At 38.5% G+C, this 26255-nt stretch overlaps 1 protein-coding gene across 7 annotated transcripts in view; it reads right to left on the reverse strand.

Annotated features, from left to right (window-relative positions):
• babam2 (BRISC and BRCA1 A complex member 2) overlaps nucleotides 1-26255 on the reverse strand; it is a 205386-nt gene that overhangs the window by 147719 nt on the left and 31412 nt on the right. For all 7 annotated transcript variants that reach the window (XM_060856095.1, XM_060856110.1, XM_060856080.1 and 4 more), the window contains exon 5: nucleotides 5123-5317. In XM_060856095.1, coding sequence (XP_060712078.1) covers nucleotides 5123-5317 — 195 coding nt within the window. The remainder of the gene's footprint in view (nucleotides 1-5122; nucleotides 5318-26255) is intronic.

Raw genomic sequence — 26255 nt, forward strand, 5'->3', positions numbered from 1 at the left:
CCTTTTCTGTTAAGGATTTAGTAAGTTCAATGGAAAATCTATAAAGAAATACATAATTTTAAAAAAACACAATGGGATGTGAAAAAGTACATACTACAGTTTTGGAAAAATTACAGGCAAATTGAAACATTTATGACCAGAAACATGTTCTATAATTTTCAAAGAGCATTAGGATTGTTGGCAACTCAACAAAGAAAGTCATTTGGCATTTGCCAAGAATCTGAACAGAAGGAAATGACATGCTACTTCGTTTTGAATTTTTAGAAAAAAACTTTTCCAAGACTCCAAATCTAAACAGTCTTTATCAAAACTTCTCTAATACAGCACATGAAATTCATGTATTTCCTGTCACATGTCTCAGAAATATCTCAAAACTCTTCACACAAAGTTAATTCAGTGACAGTTGTGCGGCAAAATATAACCTGCAATTGTAAAGCTAAACAAGCAACATTAAGATTGAGGCTGGAAAATTAGCGTTAGTGCACCACAACAATTCTTATTTCTTCCTCAAATCGAGGAATGGCGAATATCTACTTAGACAGGGTAGGTGGGACATGATTTAGCAAGCAATATGAAGGACAATATTTCTGATAATGTAATATATTCCCTTTGCAGCAACTGACTGTCAGCTTGCCTAACATTATTAATTACAGAATAACAAAGTTGTTGCTTTCCTCTCATCATGTGTTGGCCTAAAAAAATGACTGAAGATTACAGAGGAAATGTATGGAAGCTAAATAGCTTTTATACTTTCCCTCATAAGAAAAATGACCAAGCTGTTTACTGTTTTCATCAGAAACAGAGTGAGCACATTCAAAAGAAACTGCTTTTCTAAAAGATCCCAATGAGCTAAATGACATAAAAACTGAAGTGAAGTAATCTTTAAAAAAAGCCTAGTGACATTAGCAACCAATTGGATTAACCATAATGCATCAAATTTGCCTTTGAGGCAAACCTTCGACACTCCACATGCTTTCAGTGTGTGGAACTCCTGTAGATGGCACTGTGATGAGATTTCAATGTTGGATTTGTCACACCTTACTTGTCACATAGCCACAGCCTCTTTTAAGAGCTGTATCAAACCTTTATTAAGCCACACTTGAAGCACTGTCTGCAATTCTGGTCACCTTATTTTCATCATCATCACTGGTGGTCCCTTGCAGACGAGGATGATTCTTTTGCACTCTGAGTGAGTCCGTATGTGGCTGCACACTCTGCCGCAGCTTCCACAGACTCTGCCACACTTGGGACAGAAGGTAATTGTAGGAAGGGGTGGGTAGGGCATTGGTGTGGTAGCGCATTCCTTTCACTGTTACCACCTGGCTTCTGCTTTCTCCCAATGGCAGTTCTCAAGATGCTCGATGTCTTCCTGGATGCTCCTCCTCCACTTTAGATGGTCTTGGGCCAGTGATTCTCAGGTGTCGACTGGAATACCGTACTTCGCCAGCGAGGCCTTGAAGGTACCACTGAAACATTTCCTCTGTGCACCTGGGGCTCGCCTGTCATTTGGAGCTGGGAGTAGAGTGCCTGCTTGGGGAGTCTCGTGTCGGTCATGCAGACAGTGTGCCCAGCCCAATATAGCTAGTCATGGATGGCCAGTGCCTCAATGCTGGGGATGTTGCCCTATTCAAGGTCGATGGTGTTGGTGCGTCTTCCCTGTGATTCACAGGATCTTACATAGGCAGCGTTGCTGCAGACAGTCCATGTCTCAGAGTCACATAGAAGGGTGGGAACCAGCAAACCTCTGTAAACCATGATCTTGGTGTTGGTTCTGATGTTGTGGCTCTTGAATACCCTTTTCCTTAGGTGACTGAAGGCTGCAATAGCTTACGGGATGCAGAGATATTCCATCAATGTCTGCAAAAGCTCGATTGGTCACTTAACCAGGAAACAACCAAGACTCTTTTGATGAGAATGATCGGGGAGCCAAAAGCTGATAAAGGTTGGCATTTCTGACAGCAAAAAAGCAACCACAATCAGAAGAGAAAAAGACAACATACAGGCAACTGAAGGCCGAGGTCCAGAATGAACCGTAGACACACAGAACAGATGGTGAATGGAGAAAGCACTGGAGGTCCAACGAATGGCTGACAACCATAATGTGCAGGATTTCTTCTATACTGTTAAGATTTCTGACAGACCAAACATCCTAGGCCCCAACCCACTGCTGGCCAAGAATAAAGTGACTCTTACCAAGGACAAAGCAGCCATCAAACAACGCTGGGGTAGCAGATCTGAAACCTCCTCAATCAGGACTCTGCTGTCAATCTGAGCCTCCTTAACTGAATCTCACAGCAGGCCACATGCTGCCAGCTCAGGAACACCCCCAGGCCTGCATGAAGTAGAGAAGGCTGTATCCCAGCTTAAGAAAACCAAGGCAGCAGATGGTATCCCACTGCAGTATCGAAGTGAGGAGGCAAAGAATGCCTGCTGAAACTACATGACTTTGTCTGTCTTATCACCATATTTTACAAAGAATATAGAGCTTTAGAGAAAATCTACAAAGATAATAACAGAAATGCATGGAGATACATGCTTATTAGGAAAGGGTCAAGAAGCTGGGACTCTTTCTCTTGCAGAAAACTGCTGATAGATGACCTAACAAAGCTTTTTAAAATTATGAAAAGGTTTGTTGGAGTGGACACAGAAAGGTTCCTCTTACGCAAAAGATAAAATCTAGAAGATATTAATGTAGAGCAGTCATCAAGAAATTTAATAAGAAATTAGAAGGAACTTCTTTACCAAAAAACAGTAAGAATGTGGAAGTTTCTCCCACAGGAAATGATTTGATTGACTATTATAGATACGTTCAAGACAAAAATAATGAGGGCTAAGGGCTTAGACAGTTATGATGGCAGATTGAGAGGAGAGAAGATGGGAAAGGGTTGGAGTGGAGCACAAACACCAACATTGATGGAAGCTCTTGCGACAGAAGCTCAAAAGTTTACATCTTATTTCAGGAATGTATGACCATGGAAGATGCATTCATAAGGTGACCAAACGAGTTAACTATAAATCCTTCTAACAAGCTTATGGCAGGTAATTAGAGCAGGAGAATTTCACAATCAGCTATGCTTTACATGACATGGTGTCCCTCAAGCTGTGGCTACTGACAGCAGGCTAGTGGCCAGTTCCACGAATAGATATAAAAATGGTCAGAAGCATGTACATTGTTTGCCTCAAGGCATGAGGAAGGGGAAAAATTTATAGAACATACATCTCTGTAATATATATCCATGCACAGTTAGTGATTCTAGAGTTGTCATTCTTCCTAATCAAATAATCTAAATATATACAACTGCAGATACCAAAGCTGGGAAGTCAAAGAACTTTTCATATCTAAATTTTCTGTACTGCCCTGCCCATCATTTCCACCTCCATTTCTGGCATTCCCAGTACTCTAAACTCACTTCCAACCTGCCCACTGAATTGCTCAACTTCTGATACTCAACATCTGTGGAGAGAATTAACGTTTTGAGTCCAGTATGACTCTTCTTCAGAACTAAATAAAGTTTTGCCTGCTTAGTTTCTCCCACATTGTGTGTGCTGGTTTCAGATCTGAAAATGTCATATCAGATTCAAAACTGTATTGGTTTCTCTCTCCACAGACACTGCCAGACCTGTTAAGTTTCTCTACATTCTTTCGGTTTGTCTCAGTTTTCCAGCATTTGCAGTATTTTGCCTTTATCCGAACAGCCAAAGCTTTTCTAAATGCACTGAAGCGTGAAGCGCAGGTTGGGAGTGGAAGTTACTAATGTGACAATACTATTGCTTTAAGAGATGTATTATGTCCTTTTTTTTGAAGAATGGTTTTAAGACAGGTATCAAGCTATTTTTACTAATAAGGTAAACAGCTTGTGAGGCCTCGAGTTCTCTTTTTTTAAAGTCAGAATACTGCCTGCGTCAGTGGGTAAAAAATGAGGTCTGCAGATGCTGGAGATCACAGTTGAAAATGTGTTGCTGGTTAAAGCACAGCAGGTCAGGCAGCATCCAAGGAATAGGAAATTCCGGGGTCAAGCTCCCATATTGAGTTTTGGTTTTTCATTAGCAGTTGCTGGTGTGTCGATGCTACACACACACACGCACACACACACACACACACACACAGTTTTCTCTTGATGCTTTTCCTGGAATGGAGAATTGCATGTAAGACAGTCTATTTTACCGAATTTGCCTTTGCCAAGGCTCTGTTTATGGGATGTTACCACATTGGAACAGTTGCTGTTTAGTTTTCCAATAGAGTTGTTATTCCAATTTCTTATTTCTTTTGTTGTATTTTAACTATAGGGGAAGAATGAAGTGCATTTTGCTTCAAGACTGGGAATTTGACCAATTGAATTACAGCTGGAATGCAACACCTGCCACTTGCCTTTAAAATAAGAAGTAGTTAGTGTCGAGACTATCTTCTTGATATGTTGTGAGGAGGATTGATTTGGTCTATAAACTACACTCTACTTGCCTGGATGGCTGTAGAAGTAACAATGCTCCCAAAGATGATTGCCATTCTGGAAAAAGCAGTGCAGTTAATTTTTCCCTACCCAAATGACCACTGCATAACAGTTCACTTCCTACATGTAATACTGGCGAAAAATGGGAGGCATCAGCCTAGTGGTACTGTCATTGGGACAGTAATCCAAAGCCCCACATTAATGTTTTAGGATGTGGGTTGAATCCCTCCATAGCAGATAGTGACATTTGAGTTTAACATAATATCTGTCAGCAAAAGTTTGCCTTTTATCATGTAATCACTGTTGATTGTGGTAAAAGTCTATTCTGTTCTAATGTCCTTCAGGAAGAAAATCTGCTATCCTCAAGGTCTGGCCTGCCCATGACTCCAGACCCAAAGCAATGTAATTGATTCTTAACTGACCTCCAGACAATAAGGGATGGTCAATAAATACTGGCCTTGCCAATAATGAATACGTGCCATGAATGAATAAATAAAATAAAGTAACACTTTTACATTAAAAAAAGTAACTTAAAAACAAAACAGAATTTTGAGATGGACAAGACATAGACCTAAACAGTGTTAAAGAAATGATACTGTAGTCCTCCAATTACTGTTGGTACTATTGTAAACAAAGTTATTTCCTTTTTAATGCCTATTAAACAACAAATTTACCCAGTTATTCTTTCTTCCTGCATAGATTTCCATGTTGTCTCCAAATTCAGGCCCCTCCTGCAGTGCTGTATATTCAAACATAAGACGTGAGCTCTCATGGAGTCGATCACACTGGTATTTGTGGTACTGTTGCACCAGTTCTTTAATTACAAGCAGAAGACAGTCTGGATTCTGGGAGTTCCAGTCATTCAGATGCTGCACATTGTGGCAAAAACAGAGACAGAAAAAAACATTTGGATTAGTGTTTTGGAATTCTCTGTAGACCTCAACACAAATTCATTTCAAACACTTGTATTGGATTAAGACCACACCATGCGTTTCCATTCACAGGTGCTTTTACTTTACTAAACATTTTTCTTGCTGGCATGAAGATACAATGCTCTACCCCATTTCCACATCTGTATTTGATGCCAGAGTTCTGGAGGGCTACTAAATTCTACTGTGCAATATAGAAACTGTGGTACAATTGTACAGGCTAAGTTGTTTCACTCTGGCAGCATGTTGACACATCCAACATTTGACTGGCATGTCCCTAAAAGACTAGTTTATTCTTAGGAGAACTCTATATCAGCAGCTGGCTGCATAATTCGATCGTGGAAAACTATACAGAATCTCATAACACAGAAAAGAGCTACTATCAGTTGTACAGTCTGCTGGGCAGGGATGTCAAATGAAACTGGGCAATACGTAATCACCACTTATTTATGTGATACTTGTGCAAGAATTTAATTTTTACCGGGAACAAGTGCTTAATCCTTAAATGCTCTGGTGGCACAGTGGTAGTGTCCCTCTCTCTGGGCCAGAAGGTCAGTGTTAAAATCACTGTATTGAAACATATTGGATCAGGTTTGATTAAAAATATTTATACTGGAAACAAGAGGGTCTTGTGACAGTAGCAGTGAGCCAGCAAGATTGGTTCAAGCCCCTGACCGAATAGGTTGTTTTACCAAAAAAAAAACGAACAAGTAATCAATGAGTTTGAGTTTTGTGATAGGTGAGCTTGAATAAAACTCTGACTAGAAAAAAGTGTCACCTTAAACTCTGTACACTGAACCTTTAAGCTCTAATCAGTGGCCACCACAAAGAGATATTCAATTAGCTTCATTCTCCCACAGCCTTACAATGTATTTGAAAAGGAAAAACTTATCCAAATTCATTAAGATGATGCTTTGGAACCTGCCTCCCACGCTTCTTCACCAAACTTGAATAATCAATTAGAATGTGCAGATCATGAGGTGGGCAATATTTTTAAAAGCAAGATAAGTTTGCAGAAAGTTTTTGTTAAGAATTTACACACAGTAAGTTTTTGCCATTCAAATCCTTCACAGACAGGCATTTTCATAAATCATTTGAGCAATTATTTGGACATGCAGAAATTTAGGCAAATTTCATCACATTTCAATCGGTATGATTTTACCCCTACTCTTCAGTGCTTGTTCAGAAGAAATTCACTGAAATGCATTACTGTACTTTTGGATTATAATTTCAGCATTAGCAATTAGTCATATGGATGATATGCAAAATTATTTTTAAGGTTAGCATCATCACATTATTTCAAGATGTATTTACATCGGTCTGGCCTGATTAAAATGATTAACTTATAAATCTTGGTACAGCCTACATTGAACTACCTATGCAAAATCCTGTACTGATTTTGATTGCAATAAAACAGATGTAAAAATACACAACATTTCAATTCCATTCATAAATCAGCACCAGCTGATACAAAAATATTTCTGTTTTTACCTTAACAGAAGCTGAGAAACTCTAAGTGCCCAGTAAGTTTCTAAGCAATTAGCCACCCAAAGTCCGGGTTACCCTCAAAACAATATGACATACTATTTCTGAAGACTTGGATGTAACACCATTCAAATAAAATCTGAAAAAGTGTAGTGAAGAAATACTGGTCATATTTGCACTTTAGCAAAAATAACTATTGTGTGAGCCTTCACTGATTGTTCATTATTTTTATTTTATTCTCTGAACAATTCTGGTTTTGAACTAGAAACTGAGAGCTAAAGATGACCTTTGGGCCGTAGGGAACAGCTTGTGTTAAAAGAGAGTCAGACCAAACAAGCTTTTGTTTACTCATACGATCAGACCTGAAAGTTAATTGCAGTTTGATCCCTGACCAACAGGTTCTTTAGATGATTTGTCACCAGGGAAGAGTGACAATAGGTTGCAGAAGTTGGCTATTAATGAGGTCACAATCTGGGAATTGGTTCCTGAGAAGACCTTATGCTCAAGCAGATATTGATTGGAAACTAGACATTCTGGAGGAGATGGTTAGTCAGTCAGGGACTGGTCAGAACTGAACAGAGTTTTGGACTGAGTTTTCTGTTGATGACCATGAAGATTTGAAAACTCCCAGCCTAACTTCCAACAAGCAGTTTTCTATTCTGCGAAATTTTAAGAGCTAAGTTACAATTAATATTGCCTTTATTTGAGTGAACTGTGAAGGTGACCCTGATGGTTTCTTGATTGTTTTTCTTAAGATGTCAATCAACTTTGCCTGTGGAACAACCCTCATCTTCAAAACCAATTAAGTAAGCCAGCCAGTTTTGTTATTTTCTTTTTCTCATCCCACAACTGTTTTTCTGTCCGGTGTTTTTTATGTGAATGAAACTGAAAACAAAGGTTTAGATTTAAAGCATAGACCTTAACTAATTACTTTGTTGTTTAATTTTAATCTGCTAAAGTTACTATATTGTTAATAAATTTCTAAGTCTTTTATTTAAGTTACAAAGTAGTGTCTGGAATTAGTTATTGAAAAGTCTGATATGGAAACATTGAAACAGTTTTGAGAGTCTTGGAAGGCTTTTACTGTGCTGCAAATATAGAAGTAGAAATTTGCCTTGGTTTGGCTGTCTCTCTCCTTGTCTTAACCGTGTTGATTTACAAGTAGCAGCCAATAAAGATTGATACCTTTGGTTGTGAAATGGCAGTGATATAAAATCTAACCCAATCAAGTTTTAAAAAGAAAACAAGCTTTAAACATATATTTAGACTTATGCTTTCCATATCATCTGTGAGGAAAACTGTGACAATATTCCTTTAAAACAAATGTGAAATAAAGGTCAATATTTCATGTATTTTCCTCATTTCCTGCTGAACTTTTATACTTGATTTTTGTGATTTGTGCATGATGATCCCCAAATCCTTCTGTGCTACTGCTCTCTGCAATCTATCTCCATTTGAATAATGTTCAGCTTCTGTATTCTTCCTGCCAAATTGCATAACCCCACAGCTTCGCACAATATATTCCACCTGCCAAATTATTTCCCACTCATGTAGCCCTTTGCAGACTCTTCAGGCCATCCTTACCCTTGCCTTCTCAACATTTATTTCGTCATCCACAAATGAGATGGGACTTGTTCTCAACTAATGTGTACAGATTGGAAATAATTGTGGCTACAATACTGATCCCGAGGCTATCAACCTGAAACTGCCCCCTTCGATCCAACACAGTATCTTCTGCTAGCTCGCCAATCCTTTAGTTATGCTAATATATTATGCCCAATAACATGTGCTCTTATCTTATTTAATAGTCTTGAATGCAGTACATTATTGAATGTTCTCTGGAAATCCAAATGCATTACATTTACTGGCTCACCGTTATCTATCCTGCTCATTACCTTCTCAAAACTTTCTAGTAAATTTGCTAAGTATGATTTCCCCTTCATGAAAACATGCTGACTCTAACTGGTTATATCATCTATTTCTAAATGCTCTGCCATTACATTTCTTGTAATAGATTTGAACATTTTCCCAATGACATACATTCAGCCTACTGACATGTAGTTTAAAAAAAACAACAGATGCTGGAAATCAAACAAGGGTTTGACAGAGGGCCACTGGACTCTAATCGTTGCCTGTTTTGCTCTCTGAAGATGCTACCAGACCTGCTGACTTCCTCCAGGATTTTTTTTGTAGCTTGTAGTTACCCATTTCTGTCCTCTTTCTTTTCCAATGTTTGTGTTACAAGGTAGTTTTCAGATTCTCTTGGACTTTTCCAGAATCTAAGGATTTTGGAAAATTACTACCAGTGCATCTCCTATATCTATAATTACTTCCTTTAATATCCCAGGATCCATTCCACAAGAGCCAAGTGATATATTGGCCTTTAGCCCCCATTAATTTCTCTGGTAAGTCTTCTCTAATGCATTTATTTCCGCTCCATATTTTCCTCTCTTTTTTGAAAGATAGTCTTTTCTACCATGAAGATTGATACAAAATATTTATTCAACTGTTCTGTCATTTCTTGATCTCCCATTATTATTTTCACAACCTCATTTTCTAAGGGGTCTATGTTCACTTCGCACTCTATCTTCCTTTTAAAATATGTAAAGAAGCTCTTAATGTCCTACTTTGACATTAGCAAGAACAGTATCTATTCTACTATACTGTCCCCTTGCACAACAACATTCTTATTCTCCTATCTACCCCACTTGAAGCTCACGTAGCAAGGTGCTTTGGTTGTTCATTCAGCCTCCCTGCAGTTCTCACTCTTGTCCACACAGCTTATAAAAACCTTGTAGCCATTGGACAATTATAGAGGTCAAGGCTTCTTGAATCCTACCCAGAGTCCCTATACCTGCCTCACTTGCAGTCACATCCTCCTGTCCCAAATCACAGAATAAATTATTCAATTTTGGCCTGAGACAAACAAAAACAGATTTCTAGAAAAATTCATGTATGGCAGCATCAGTGAAGAAAAAAAAGTGAACATTCAGAGTGCTGGGACCCTTCTAAACCTTGGTATTAATCTTCTATTTCACAAGCTATTTTTACACTTTAAAAAAATGTATTCAGAGATACACTCTTAAAAGAATTTGAACATTCTGATTCTTGGGAAGCAAATTTAGATCAGATAATGAAACAGTGGGTCAAACATTTCAGTCTCAGGTTTTCATAAATCTTAATGTAACCCTCCTGGACCTTAATCTCAACATGTTCTATGACAAAAACATTTTCAAACAGTAACATATTTTAGTATGCAATATCTAGTTCAATTTGAAAATTGCTGTCTATGGATCCAGACCACGACACGGCTTTTTGTACAATCTGTAAACAACAGTGCACTTTTCAAACACAAACATGACATGTATAGCACAACATTAGATATTTATTTGGTGATGGAAGTGATGGAGGTGCTGGGAGACAGGAGGGTGGTCAAAGAAAATTTCATGTCGACTAATTCCTGTTCAAACGAGAAATGTTGTAAGTCGAAAATGAGAGCAAAATTGAAGGATGATTTCACCACTATGCTGTTCAGTGATTAGTAATTAGTTACTATCAGTTCTATTGAAACTGAAACTACTAGGAATGTGGTTTTCCAGTGAGTAAACAGACACACTTCAACTGGTGTGGTTAAGTTAGAAGAGCTTAGTCATACAGAATAACTTACATATTAGGTATCGCTTATACGATAAATACTGTACAACTGATTTAAAAAAGCTAGCGACGTGAATGTTTAATAATGAGTGATAGTGGAGATTGTAAATGTGCTACTTCAAAATGATAAAGTGCTACATGGAACATCACGGATTGTGGTTCACAATTAGTCACTACACCAAGTAAAGCAGCCAATCAATAATGTAATGTGCCCAATACAAGAGGACTTACGTACTTCAAGAGAGGGAGAAACTTCTCCAAAAGGATTGAATCATTTGTTTCATAGCATAATGTGCAGTACAGGACAGAACTGATTTAAGTTGAAAATCACAATTACACAGCATTGGCCCTTAACTCATTGTACTTGTTGGCTCACTGAAATTGCAATTCAGTTATTTTCTTTACCCATCACAATATTTTCCTTGTCAAGTATTATCCAATTTCCTTCTCCTGGTGTCTTCTAGATCTTTTATTCAAATAAAAATGACTGAAATAGATTTCTTAGAGAGGTCATTTAACAAAAGTTCCAGAATTTAAAGATTATTGTTTAGTGATTCTTCAATTGTATTAATTGCATAAGACAATTTACAAATGTTGTGAATGCTGAGTCAACTTGGGACTCTTTGATCCTGGCTGAAACTTTTAAATTGATATGCCTCATCACTGAGCCCTTAGCTCATGATCTTTATTTGGAGATCATAGTTTTGGATTAAGATGATTGATCACTAACTCCACCAACTGTTTATCCATCAACCTTATTTAATTAAACAGTCATTGCACCAGCTTTAACTTTCATTGTGGATTTTCTGCTTTGTGCAGATGATCATTCATTTTCATTCAACATCTCTCCTCCCATTGTTCCATCACAATTAATCTTGGCTGATCTTTGCTGCGGTGACTGAGACCAAGAACTTTCTAAAAACAGAGTGCATTGAAACTTTCTGAAACAGGCAATAACTCTTTGGAGTGTATAGTTTTTGGGATAAAAGAAAGAATATTTTCAAAACATTTTATCCTGGATGAACTCTAATCTCAGAATGCATCTTTACGTGCCAAGAAGAAAATGATATTAAAATGCCAGTGTAAAGATCACATTTTTGGGTGCTTTGCTGTTTGAAACAATAAATTGAAATGAGAGAGAACTGTCATGAAACCCAGGAACAGACATGTATAACTGCATATTTTGCAGGTTTAGGAACTAGGGATCAATTACCAAAGACAAAGGTCCTCTGGAACAAAGAAACAGGAGCAGGCCATTCAGCCCTAGAATCTATTCCAGCATTCAATGAGATCATGGATGATCTGTGACCTAACTCCTTACTGGTTTAGCCTAAACGTCTTAATATCTTTGCTCAACAAAAGTTTATCTATCCCAAATTTAAAGTTAACAACTAATCCAGCATCCACTGCAGTTAATGGATGAGAGTTCCAAACCTGTTTGGCCCTTTGTGTGTAAAAGTGCTTCCTAACATCTCTCCTGAATGATCTAGCCCAAATTCTCAGACTATGCCTCCTAGTTCTTAGATTGCCAGTGGAAATATTTATTATTATCTCCTCTGCTTTTTCCTTTTAATATTGGCATAGCAATGTACAGCATTGAAACAGAGCCTTCATTTCTAACTCATTCATGCCAGCCAGATATCCTAAATTAACCTAGTCCCATATGCCATCATTTAGCCCACATCCCTCTAAATGCTCCCTATTCATACACCCATCCAAATGCTTTTAAAATGTTGTTTTTCCACCAGCCTCTATTATCGACTCAGGCAGCTCATTTCATACATGTATGATCCTCTGCTCGGAAAAGCTGTGCCTTACATCCCTTTTAAAGCATTTCCCTCTCATCTTAAATCTATGCCTTCTAATTTTGGACTCCCCTACACAGGAAAAGGCTTTGGCAATTCACCCTATCATGCCCTCATGATTTTATAAAGCTCTAGAAGGTCACCCCTCAGCCTCTAATGCTCCAGGGAAAATAGCCCTAGCCTATTCAGCCTCTTCCCAGAGCTCAAACCCTCCAACCCTGGCAAAATGCTTGCAAATAGTTTCTGCACCCTTTCAAGTTTCACAACATCTTTTCTATGGCAGGGAGACCAGAATTGAACACGGTATTGCAAACGTAACCTAACCAATGTCCTGCACAGCTGCAATATGATCTCCCAACTCCAAGACTCCCAACTGACCAATAAAGGCAAGTATACTCTTGAAGACTTTGGTCAGTTCACCCCTTAGCCTTCTAAATTCTAGAGAAAACAGGGCTAATTTGTGTAATCTCTCCTCATAACTTAACTTCTGCAGTCTAGGTATCATTCTTGTAAACCTATGTTGTATACCCTCAAAGGCAAATATAGCCTTCCTAAGGTGTTGTGCCTAGATTTGCTCACAGTATTCCAAGTGGGTGTAGCTACAGCTTAACTTCGGCATCCTTATTTTTCAGTCCTCTAGATATATAGGCTAGCATTCCATAAGTCTCCTTCATAATGTTCTACACCAGCTGGTGGCAATTTAAAAATCTGTGCACCTGAATCCCCAGGTCTCTTTGAACATCCACTATGTTTAGCTTCATGCCATCTGAAAAGTACCCTGATCTATGGTTTTTCAGCCCAAAATGAATAACCTTATGATTTCTTACATTGAAATCCACCTGCCACAGTTTTGCCCTTTCACCTTGTGTATCAATATGCCTTTGTAATTTTATGCTGTCACCTACACTGTCCGCAATGCAGCCTAACTATGTCATCAGTAAATTTAGATAAATGATGTTCCATGCATTATCCAAGTAGTTAATAAGTAATGAATAACTGACACCCTAACTCCGATCTTTTGGACACCACTGGTCACCAACTCTACACATTATCTATACTTTTTGTTATCTGCCACTCTACCAACCATTTTCCTACCCATGTCAGTAATTTGCTGCCAATTCCTTGCGCTTCTACCTTTGTTAACAGTCTCTTATGTGGGACTTTATAAAATGCCTTCAGGAAGTCCATATAGAGTCATAGAGATGTACAGCATGGAAACTGACCCTTTGGTCCAACCGGTCCATGCTGACCAGATATCCCAACCCAATCTAGTCCACCTGCCAGCACCCGCCCATATCCCTCCAAACCCTTCCTATTCATATACCCATCCAAATGCCTCGAGAATGTTGCAATTGTACCAGCCTCCACCACTTCCTCTGGCAGCTCATTCCATACACGTACTACCCTCTGCGTGAAAAAGTTGCCCCTTAGGTCTCTTTTATATCTTTCTCCTCTCACCCGAAACCTATGCCCTCTAGTTCTGGACTCCCCGACACCAGGAAAAGGACTTTGTCTATTTACCCAATCCATGCCCCTCATAATTTTGTAAACCTCTATAAAGGTCACCCCTCAGCCTCCGACGCTCCAGGGAAAACAGCTCCAGCCTGTTCAGCCTCTCCCTATAGCTCAAATCCTCCAACCTTGGCAACATCCTTGTAAATCCTTTCTGAACCCTTTCAAGACCAGAATTGCAAGCAATATTCCAACAGTGGCGTAACCAATGTCCTGTACAGCTGCAACATGATCTCCCAACTCCTGTACCAAAAGTGTTCTTCACTATCCTATCTACCTGTGACTCTACTTTCAAGGAGCTATGAACCTGCACACCAAGGTCTCTTCGTTCAGCAACACTCCCTAGGACCTTACCATTAAGTGTATAAGTCCTGCTAAGATTTGCTTTCCCAAAATGCAGCACCTCGCATTTATCTGAATTAAACTCCATCTGTCACTTCTCAGTCCATTGGCCCATCTGGTCCAGATCCTATAAATAGAATCCATACATATTCCCGTCTCCTACCTTAGCTGTCTCTTCAAAAATAACCATGAGGTTTATTAGGCCGTCAACAACAAAATTGTTCACTGAACAGTTTGGGCTGTGAGCAAGACATTGACAAGTTAGACAAGAGAAAACTCACTCTTAGTTCTCTACAGTAAACTACTTTAAACCAGAAGCGAACAAGCTTCTCATTCCTTTAGATGGTGCAATTTGTGACCTTGAAACAGCCATTCTGTGCCTTTTGTAAAATAGTGGAAACATTCCAATAAAAGGTCAAGAAGTAACATTTGGATCAGCAAGAACCAACCTATCATATCTGGAGAACAAAGATTATGGAACTATTTTCCCTCTGCCCATGTGCTTTTTTTAAAATCCTGTTTATGTTTGTCATTGTGTATGTAAAGGAGAATTTATAAAGGGTCTAGAGAGTTTTGATTTGTGTGAATTAATTTAATTGATTATCTGTAATAAAGTAAGTTATTTCTGGTTAAGTAACGAAAACTGGTTCGTGCTTGCGATTAAATTGACTCTGTAAATCAAGCAGTTTGGGGACTTTGTGTATTTCTTTCATGTTGACTCCAGGAATGTTGGAGCTCATTTTCCAGTGTGCTACCTCAGTAAGTTGCGACACAATCTGTTAACATCATTACAGGCTTTTAAAAATGTTTTGGGGGTATCAGACTGGGAGTGCATTTTACATGTTGGTCACTTTACCCTTGGAACTTGGTTCAAAATCAGGCCATATTAATTGACCAGAAGTGTCTCCTGTTTTCTGGCTTCAAGAGTTCTGTGTACTAAATGGTCAGCTTTGGTCCAGATATAGCAATTTTCTCTAATGAGAAGATTGTGGGTTCATGTCATCCCTTTTCGGAATAATCTAATAGTTATAGATTTCGAAAATCCAGGTGGGGACTTTAGTATAATCTTGATGGAGTGTTGAACTATCAGAGATGACATTTTTCAAAAAAAGATGCTAAGTTGATGCCCTGTTGTCTCCAGTGAACATATCTCATAAATCTAATCAAAGGGCAATTCACACATATTATCAAACAATGCTACTAATATCAACTACCTGGTCATACACACCATATATTCTGTGCAATTGGACTTCTCCATTCTAGTGACACTTTATAAAAAGTTAACTGGCTTTAAGTCATAAAGATAATAGAGTATAATGATTGCTCGGTAGAGGTGCATTTCTCAGTTGTTAATGCAAAATCATCAAATCTTCAAAGCCAAATCATCCCATATTTAACAGAGCCATAATGACAAAAACTAAGCAATTGACAGAAACTAATCTTCCATACACTGGAATTTCTTGGTCTTTCTCAAGTTAAGTTGATTATATTGTTACATAGGCATTACAGGAGCGCATTTGTGCAATCAGGCACATTTTCATGACAGTTGGTTAAGTTGATTTGTGATGACTAATCCGTGCTCTAATTCCAGCTTTAAGTCTATTAATAGTTTGGTATCTTTAGCTTGATTAAGCAATGATCTTTATGACACCCATCTCTCAATGTGAAGATTAAATGTCATAGTTGTCAAATGTCTAAAAATGTGTAAAATTTCTGTATTTAATTTTACCAGTCCATACTTTTAAATTTTCCAACAATACAAACAGGAAAGTTAAAAATCACACAACACCAGGTTATAGTCCAACAGGTTTAATTGGAAGCACACTAGCTTTCGGAGCGATGCTCCTTCATCAGGTGATTGTGATGAATCACCTGATGAAGGAGCGTTGCTTTGAAAGCTAGTGTGCTTTCAATTAAACCTGTTGGACTATAACCTGGTGTTGTGTGATTTTTAACTTTGTACACCCCAGTCCAACACCAGCATCTCCAAATCAAAACAGGAAAGTGGATTCGATGGCACAAACCCAATTTTAGCTTTATTGTCTATTGTTCTTCTTCAGATTCAATTGACCTAGGCTAAATGTACAAAAGCCTGAATTTTTTTTGAGGAATGACTATTGTCTCTGCAAATTACCATGAAATTTATATCATGTGATGTTACACAGAGTCAACCTTAAAATCAGTACACAGGTCAACCAGGCTTAAAAGGTGGAACAATAATTGTGCTGCTTTCCATGTGATGGTGAAAGTGAGAAAGGTATTGACAAGGAGAGGAAATCAGAGAGAAAGAGATTGAAGAGAGAGGATTGGAAAAACAACCGTGATAAAGCAAAATGAAGGTAAGAAAAACAAAAACAAAGTATGAGGTTGCAAAAAATGGGGGCCTTGTAGGATTGAGAAATGCTGAAAGGTCTAGACATGGACAGATTTTCACAATTGCAAGGAAAGTACAAGTACAGAGGGATGGATGGAGCAGGGATGAAAGGATGGGGCAAGAAAGGGGGCACATGAAGCTGAGGGAAGACAGCAAAACAGACAACACTGGTCAAGTAAACTCTCAGTGGAAATCTAGCCAGAATCCATTATCAATGCTATGATTTGTAAGGGATGTTCTCTTAGGATAGAGAAGAAAAAATATGGCAAAGATTACAGATGGTAAACCTTCAACAAGATCTGTAAGCTTTCAGATAGAGCTGTTACAACCTCAGATCATTTTAAGATGACTAACTGAGTTCTATCTTTATTTTCCAGGTCCTCCCACCCAGCATACTCCATATATGTCCACATCGACATGATTTGATGTCACAGCTCCACTATAATAACATTTTGTTCACTTATTTTCTAAGGCACCATCAAAAGAAAATCTAACCAGGTCAACTCTCTCTCATTTGTTTTTATCTGTATGTTCTCCTAACTACTCCATTATTATTTTTACTATTATAAACTTTTCGCAGTTTCAAGTTGGCATATGCTTCTTAAAATCTCCTTCACCTCATTCTTTCCCACCTCCTGACATGATCAGATTAACTTTAAGCCAAAGGAAACCTTCCTGAACCATTGAAACCCATGTGGTGTAGGCACTGATGTTGCTGTTTAGGAAGCGAGTTTCAGCATTGACCCAACACCACCCAACAAAGAAACAATGATGCATTTCAAGTCAGGACGGTAGGTAGCTTGAAGGGGAAGTTACAGGTGGCGATAATCCCATGTAATTGCTGCCCTTGTCCTTCTAGATCACAGCAGTTGTGGGTTTGGAAAGTGCTGTCAGAGGAGTCTTGACAAACTTCTTCAGTACATCTTGTGAATGGTTTATACTGATTTATGTGCAGTGGGGAAAAGGTGAGCTTGGAGACAAGGTGCCTATCAAATGAATAGCTTGTCCTGGATGGTATCAAGCTTGAGTGTTTTTTGAACTGCACTCATCCAGGCAGGTGGGGAGTATTTCATCACATTACTGACCTGTGACCTGTAGATTGCAAATAATGGGAATCCGGGGAGTGGGGTGGGGGGCAATTATTTGCTGCAAGATTCCTAGCCTCTGGCCTGCTCTTGAATCTTTTGTAGTTTCTGGTCAATGGTAACACCCAGGATCCTGCATTTGGACATGAATTGCTTCAGTATCTGAAGAGTTTCAAAATGGTACTGAATTCCCATCAATGCAAACACTGACAAATCACTCAAAAATAAAGTAAGCACAATAAATTAGTTTATTCAAGGGTACTCAGTTATTTTGATCTTTTCTTAGTTTATTTTAAACACCGGGTACTGTTTTACCGTAATAGATACATAACTGTTGCCAATATGCAATGAATCCATTGTCTTTTGATGTTTCAAAAGCACATTACTGCCTACACACTGTGACACTCAAACCTACTTGCAATAGCCAATTTCTGTCTTCACACATTTTGACCTCCAACGACTACATTCAGTTAATCTGGGCATCTAAAGAAACAAAAACAACATTGTCCCTTTCAGGGAAAGGCAGTCAATGCTATTCCTGGAAGATTACATCATTCTAAATTATAAGCATCTTGTCTAGCATCATCTCATCCAAACAAAAAAAACCATCATGCAACACCACTCAATAGGTTACAAAAAAGGAATTCCATTGTTTCGCTGACTGGAACAGAAACAATTGCTGCTGTGGTTGCGGACTAATCTTGGTAATATAAAACCTTATTACTGTGTTGAGAATTAATTATATTGCATCACCCACCCACATTGTTTGGTAAAGTGTTCCTGTCTTCATAAATGTAATCTACTGAATTTTAGTCTTACACAGAGATATTTTACCAATGACTTATTCGGAAGAAAGAAAACACCCCAAAAATTATTTTAAAATCCTGCTTGTGCCTTTCTTTCCTATTTTATCTATCAAATTGACATTCTGGTCAACTTTGTTGTGCTTTCAATAACTTTTTTGTTTTAACAAGGTGGCAACTTTCACATGAATAGAATAGCCCAAGGAAATGCAGAGCAACATTCTAAAGCAAAGTATCAAAATGAGACGCATAAAAAGAGAGGAGGTTTAAAGACCAAAAGCTTGATAAGAGGTAGGTTTTAAGTATTTTACAAAGGAGGAAAGTAAGTTACAGAGACAGAGGGGTATTTCTTGGGGCCCAAGCACTGAAGGTACAACCACCAATAGTGGAGAAAGTATAATTGAGAATTGACTCAAAGCCAAAAACAGATGAGTGCAGATGTCTCAAAGTTGTGACACTGGAGGAGTTTATAAAGGGGCAAGGCCTTGCAGGAAACCAGGATGAAAATCAAAACGTTGCTCAACTTTGAGCCAATGAAGGTCAGCAAACCATGGGTGTGAACGGGCAATGGGACGGTGCAATTTAAAATACGGACAGAATTCTGAAGAATCTCAAGTTTGCAGAGGGTAAGAAACAAGATGCCAGTCAGGAATGCATGAGATAGCTGAGACTAAAGGTAAATGAATGAGGATTTCAGCAGCTGATGAGCTGAGCCAGAGGTGAAAGTGAGCAATGTTACAGGAGGTAGAAATAGTTGAAATCTTGACAATGTGTCTCTAACCAAACTTTGGTTCTGCTAGCATGCTTTGTGGAGAGGTGGAATCTCCTTATGAGTAAAGGCAGATGCAAAGTTTTCATTCAATATCACAGTCACATCTTCTGCCTCTAAGCATAAATATCATTTGATCCTGTTTATTCACTTGTTGAACCGTAGTGTCACTGGCTGGGCCAGCGTACATTGCCCATTCCTAATTATCCTTGATGATGATGAGGAGCTGCCTTTTTGAATTGCTGCAGTCCATATTCTTTAAATAAACCCACAATACCGTTTGGTGCAATTCCAAGATTTTTACCTAGAGACACTGAAGGAATGGGAAAATATTTCCAGGTTAGTGGAATGGTGAGTGGCTTGGAAAGGAACTTGCAAGTAGTGGTGTTCCCATGTATCAGCTGCTCTTGGTCCTTTCAGATTGGGTAGGGTGAATACAGATTTATGAAAGGGAACTCATAATTAACAAATTAATTGTAAGTTTTAGAAGATGATGTAATTAGCAGAATGGATAAGAAAGCTGTTGATAAAGAGAGATTAGAAAACAAAATTAGAATACATTAATTGCAGTGGGTATATACTGACATTATGATGATCCCAGCTGACAGCAACATTGGAAAAGTCTGATCCAATGCACAAACTGGCTTGATAGAATGAAGAGAAGTCATACATCAACTCTGGTTCTCTGCCCACAGATGCTGACAGACCTGCTGAGTTTCTCCAGAAGTTTGTTTTTGTCTCAGATTTCCAGCATCCATTGTTTTGCTTTCATTCAAGCTAAACTAAATCAGCTCAATTACTTACAATGGGTTCCCTAAACTTATGTCTTCAACAATCTTGTAGGATGTCTTCTTCTTTGATATTGCCAAAGTCTACTTTATTCTCACTGATTTCTTTTTTGAATTCATTCACATGGTGTGGACGTCACTGGCCAGACCAGCATTTATTACTCATCCCAAATTGCCCAGCAAACAAATAAGAATCAACTATATTGTTGTGGGTCCAGAGTCACATGTAGGCTAGAGCAGGTAAGGATGGCAGTTTCCTTCACTGAAGAACATTAATGAACCAGATGGATTTTTGTGACAATCAACACCAGTTTCACGGTCATCACTAGACACCAGGTACTTATTGAATTCAAATTTCACCATTTGTCATGGCAAGATTTGAACACGAGTCCCTATAACTTTAGCTGGGTCTCTGGATAAATAGTCTCGTGATAACACCATTAGGCCATCCCTTCCTCCACACATCTAAGCACCTCAATTTATCTCCAGCTCTAACTGTAGACCGCTAATAACACTCTACTCTTATGAACCTTTTCTCCTTGCATTAACTTACTTCTGGCTCCATTTTTTTCTCTCTCTCTAGAAAAATGGAGTCAGCAAACACTTCCAACAATTTTCCCTCAAGGTCATTTAGCTGACACCTCATATATGATTTTTTTGAACTTAATGATTGACTTTCTGATCCTTTGCATAAACCAGGTCATATCTTCACAGAACTAAAAACTAAAATCATATTTTTGTTAGAACATTAGAACCATGTGAAATAATATGATCAAATTCTTTTTTATAACAGTACGATTGAGAACAGATAATGGACAAAATGGGCGGCACGATGGCTCAGTGGTTAGCACTACTGCCTCATAATGCCAATGATCCAGGTTTGATTACAGCCTTGGGTGACTGTCTATGTGGAGTTTGCTCATTTCCCAGTGTCTGTGTGGGTTTCTACCGGGTATTCCGGTTTCTTCTCGCAGTCCAAAGATGTGCAGGTTAGATGAATTGGCAATGCTAAATTGCCCATAGTGTTCAGGGATGTGTAAGTTAGCAGCATTAATCAGGGGCAAAATGTACAGCTATAGGGTAGGGGGAATGAGTTTGGGTGGGTTGTTCTTCGGAAGGTCGGTGTGGACTTGTTGGACCAAATACCCTGTTTTCACACTATAGGGATTATGTGATGATAATTCTAGAAACCAAGAATAAGGGACATTTTCAGGTTGGCAGGCTGTGACAATGGGTTACTGCAAGGACCAGTGCTTGGGTCACAGGTATTCACAAACTTCCAAGTTTGCAAACCTGCGCCAAGCTATTGTGTATAACTCAATGTTACTAGCATTACTGTATGCGTTGAAGATGTGAGCAATGCACGGCAATCACCTGAAATATCACCAGTGATATCTCCACAAGAATTGTGCAAATCCACCAGCATGACACACACTCCAATATCAGTTTCCCCTCTCAGGCCTAAATTCAGCATTATCGAGGCACTGGGTTACGGTTAATCAGTGTAATAGGCAGACTGACAAAACTGCACAATTGAACTTGCACTCTAAATTTCCTCACAGCAAGTAGTTATGGGGAGGGCAGAGGAAATACTTCGGAGACACCCTCAAAGCCTCACTGAAAACAATACATTAGCAGTAACTCAAAGGAATTCTTAGCCCAACATAGAAAAGGAAGGAGTCTGTAGAAAACTGACTATCCATTTAAAAGACTGGTCCAGCTCTGACAAGGTTTGCCAGTAGAGTCTTAGAGTATTTAGTTACTTCAGGCCCCACAACAGAAGGTGGGGAAGGAATATCTGCCTCTATCTTGAGGGATTGCCCAAAAAGAGGTTGTTTACACATGGCACAAAACTAGATGGAAGTTAAGATTTCAGAGGTGGGTGGAAAGACGCATCAAGACATGAAAAGGCAAAGCAAATGGGTCCAAATTGGGCAGATGGAATGCAATATGAAGGAAAGTGAGGTTATTTACTTTGTAAAGAAGAAAAAAGAAATACAGAGTATTTAATCAATAATGAGGGGCTAGGAAATGTTCAACTTGAAAGGCATTTCCATAGCCTTGAACACAACACAATGAACATTAATTCTGAAATCAATTACAAAGGCAAATTGAATGTTGGCCTTCAAGAAGATTTGACTATAAGAATTACACAGTCTTATTGCATTCTGTGCAGTCTCAGTCAGTCTCATTTTGGGCTAGCACATGGAGTTTTGATATCCTTACGCAAGGAAAGATCTGCTCAACGCTAGGAGAGTGCACTTAACACACTGAACTACTTTCTGGGGTGCAGGATTTGCCCATAGAAGAAAGATTAAACAGACTAGATTCTGTTCTTCAAAGATCACAGTAGAGGTGATCACTTTCAAACATGCAAATATTGTACAGGATATATACAGGCAGGTTTATTCCCCTGACTGGGAGGGTCTAGAACTAGGGGACAGAGTCTCAGAATAAGGTGTTGACCATTTAGTACTGACATGAAGAGGAATTCCTTCACTCAGAAATTGATGGATATTTGGAATTCTCTGCCCCAGAAGTCTGGAAACACTGTATTTGAATGCTTTCAAGACTGAATTAATACAAATTTACATATTAAGACATTAAGGAATACAGGGATAGTGTAATAAAAATGGTTTTGAGCTAGATTAGCCACAATCTCACTAAATGGCTGAGCAGGCTCAAAAAGGTTTTGCTTTAACATTTTTTTCTACAAAAATAAAGAAGTCCTTTGTTTCCATATTAAAAATGTTGAGACTGTACACAAATTTCAAGATTTCCCAAAGATATAAATCACGTATGCCTTATTTTAAAAATTTTTTGGATTACTTACAGTTTGGAAACAGGCCCTTCGGCCCAACAAGTCCACACTGACCTGCCAAAGCGCAACCCACCCATACCCCTACATTTACCCCTTCACCCAACACTACGGACAATTTAGCATGGTCAATTCACCTGACCTGAACATCTTTGGACTGTGGGAAGAAACCGGAGCACCTGGAGGAAACCCACGCAGACACGGGGAGAATGTGCAAACTCCACACAGTCAGTAGCCTGAGGCAGGAATTGAACCCGGGTCTCTGGTGCTCAGAGGCAGCAGTGCTAACCACTGTGCCACCGTTATGTGATGGCAAAACATATAAACTGGTAAACAGTAAAAGATGAAATGCATTTATTTATGCATATGTGATATGCTCTATTCAACAGCAATTTCCACGAGGTCCAAGATGCATCACTAAGATTGCTGAACTACTGTTTTGGGTTTTCAGCAATATATGGCACAAATATACTGCAATCTGTATGACAAGGTAAAATATGCAATTAATATTGCTCACTACTGCCATAATTTCGCAGGTTGGTGATGCGGAGCATAGAATGTGACCCCTATACACAATTATCTTCCTTCCGCCTCTTTGTGCATTTAAGAAAAAATTCAATACAGAATTTCTGTGATAAACACGTTTCTGTACTTGACAAATTTCTATTTCAGAAATTGCTATTTTGAGCTCAAAACGTTATTTCAATTGCTTCACAAGCTGTAAAAGGATAAAAAGGAGAGAAACAAAAATTAGATAATCAACTCAGCAATTTTATTCAACGTAAAATTATCTTGCAAAACTATACAATGTTGCAAGCAATTTGCATCATTTAAAATCAGTTTAAATATCAACTTGCCAAACAGAATAACATTTCTTGGAAAGTTCAAAATTGTTTACATTAGTTCCTTGCAAATACCATAATTTTCCCTGCCTGTATAGTATCAATGGTAAATTCGAATTGGAGGTTTGAGTGACATTTGCAAAACAATAGTTCTATGTTCATACAGTCACTTCTTCCCTTATTTGGCCATTCAAATATGTCAGCCGAGTAAAGTCATTGTCACGAGCAATGATTCACCACACATGAAATATTTGAAAATTGGACCTGCTTGCTTCACAAAAAACCCAGAAACATGAGCTACTGGCTAGATTTGAACTATTTTAATAAACTTCATTGGAGCATATTATTATCGCAACATAGGTAACAATTTTTCATTCCATACACAGTGAACTAAAAAGTAAATTTCTCCAAATCTGAAAAGAAACCAGTCACAAAATTAGCTTCCCGAGATTCATTACCCTCCAGGAAGAAATTCCTTTTGCATTTCAGATTTAGATCAATTTCTCCTTATTCTGTAACCAGGTCTCCAAGTTCAAGACTCCCCCATGAAACATTTTCAACATGTACACTCTCAGGATCCATCAGATTCTTGCAAATTTCAATAAAGATCACACCTACCCCTCCAAACTCTAATGAGTAAAGGCATAATCTGCTTAGTCATTCTTGGTCAACCTCGTCATCCCAGGAAACAGCCTAGTGAATCTCTTTTTTTAACTACTTTTTCTTTTAAATTCATTTGTGGGACATGGGTATCCTCTAATGCCAGTAATTACTTTGAAATATGGGGACGAAAACTGTAAACTGTGTTTGCTGTAAATAAGAAATTAACAGAGCTCAGAAAATGAAGGACAGCAGCAATATTGGATTCAATTGTATTGTAGGAAATGGATGTGATCTCTCAAATCAAGAAACCATTTTTAAAAAGCAGCACACAAAACATTTGGCATTAGAAACAGGCATTGTCTTTGTCAACAACAGTTTAAGAATTTTTGGATCTTTTATTTTGAAGGGAAAGTAACACGTGTGGGTAGAAGTATGCTGCCACCATTCCTCTGTCCTTGATAGGATCAAACGGCTGATAAAAGCTTACAATCAACATTCCCTTGAAGCTGCACAGTTGCAGCATGTTGTTCCACATATGGTCATAAGTTTCAGCATGCTGACTGCAAGCAGTCGCTGCCACAGAGGGGCCTCAGAGACCCATGCAGTCGCTAAGAAAATTAGATGGAACACTGCTCACAATCGTAGAGCAGTGACCACCAAGAACAACCAGATATCAGTGCCTGCAATAGGCATGCTGAAACATATGTAGAACATTGTGCCATAACTGCACAGCTTCAAGGGCATGTTCATCATAAGCTATATCGGTCCTTAGATCCAGTTCAGCATATCCTGAACTGCTTTACCCAAAAAATTTTCAACTGTAATAAATCTGACAAAGACTTACAAATAATTCCAACAAATATGGTCTCTTAGGAATGTTAAGCTCAAAGCTTCATCTGTTGATTAGTTGTGTCAGATTCTCCTGGATGCCAAACTCTTCTGTCCAATTTTGCTCTTTTAAAAATGTAATTGGTTCTCAGATTAAAATTATTTGTCACAAGCTATGCTCCAAAATGTTAAGATTTCTAGTCAAATCTCTAAGGGGTAAAGCTCTTACAGATCTTTGCTTCCTGCTGGAATCTACAACTGTCAGGTGGAACTAGCTTTTAGCTCATAATAGCCCACACTGCTACTTTCTTACCAAGTCTGTAATAGAGGTTAAATTTCAAGTGTTTACAAAGGAAGAAATTTTAGAAGACTGAACTTTTAGTTATCAGGACCTCACCACCAGTCAGCAATTGCCTTTCCAACATCACCCCTTTAAGTAATGCTTCCTAAACTAATTTAGCCAACTCGTGTCTCAGACTATTTAGATTCAGAACCCTGATCTCAGAATCAACTACATCACTCTCCATCAAGAAGAAGAATTCTTTCATATTACATTTGCTCATCCCCAAGGGACTACAAACAATTATATTATTTGTTTCTCATTTCACAATACCCAGTCCAGGGTATTTTCTAGTTGGTTCTTCAACGCATTGGTCCAGAAAACTACCCTGTATTCACTCCAGAAATTCTTATTTTATAGTATTGTTATTAATTTTATTTCCCAATCTATATGCAGGTCCAAGTCACCCAAAATTCCAGATGCTTCTTTATTTCATGCATTTCCAATTCCCTGTTTAATGCAATTCCCACTGGGTGGGTGGGTGGGTGGGTGGGGGGGTGCGGTTCTGTGTATTTTTATAGTTGTACCATAGAAAGCATCCTATCTGGATGCACCAGAGGTTGGTATGCTCATTCCAAAACTGCAAGAAATTTCAGAGAGTTGTGAACACAACCCAGTCCACCTTACAAACCAGCCTTCTTTCAATTGACTCCATCTATAAATCCCACTGCCTTGACAAAGTTGCCAGCATATCGAAGATCCCTTCCATCTCTTCCACCCTCTTCAGTCAGGCAGAGGATACAAAAGTTTGAAAATACATACTTCCAGATTCAGCTTCTTTCTTGCTGCTTCAGACTTTTGAATGTTTCCTCTCAAATGTTAGAGCTAAT

The sequence above is a fragment of the Hemiscyllium ocellatum genome, chromosome 3 (genome assembly GCF_020745735.1).
Source record: "Hemiscyllium ocellatum isolate sHemOce1 chromosome 3, sHemOce1.pat.X.cur, whole genome shotgun sequence".
Taxonomy (NCBI): Eukaryota; Metazoa; Chordata; class Chondrichthyes; order Orectolobiformes; family Hemiscylliidae; genus Hemiscyllium; species Hemiscyllium ocellatum.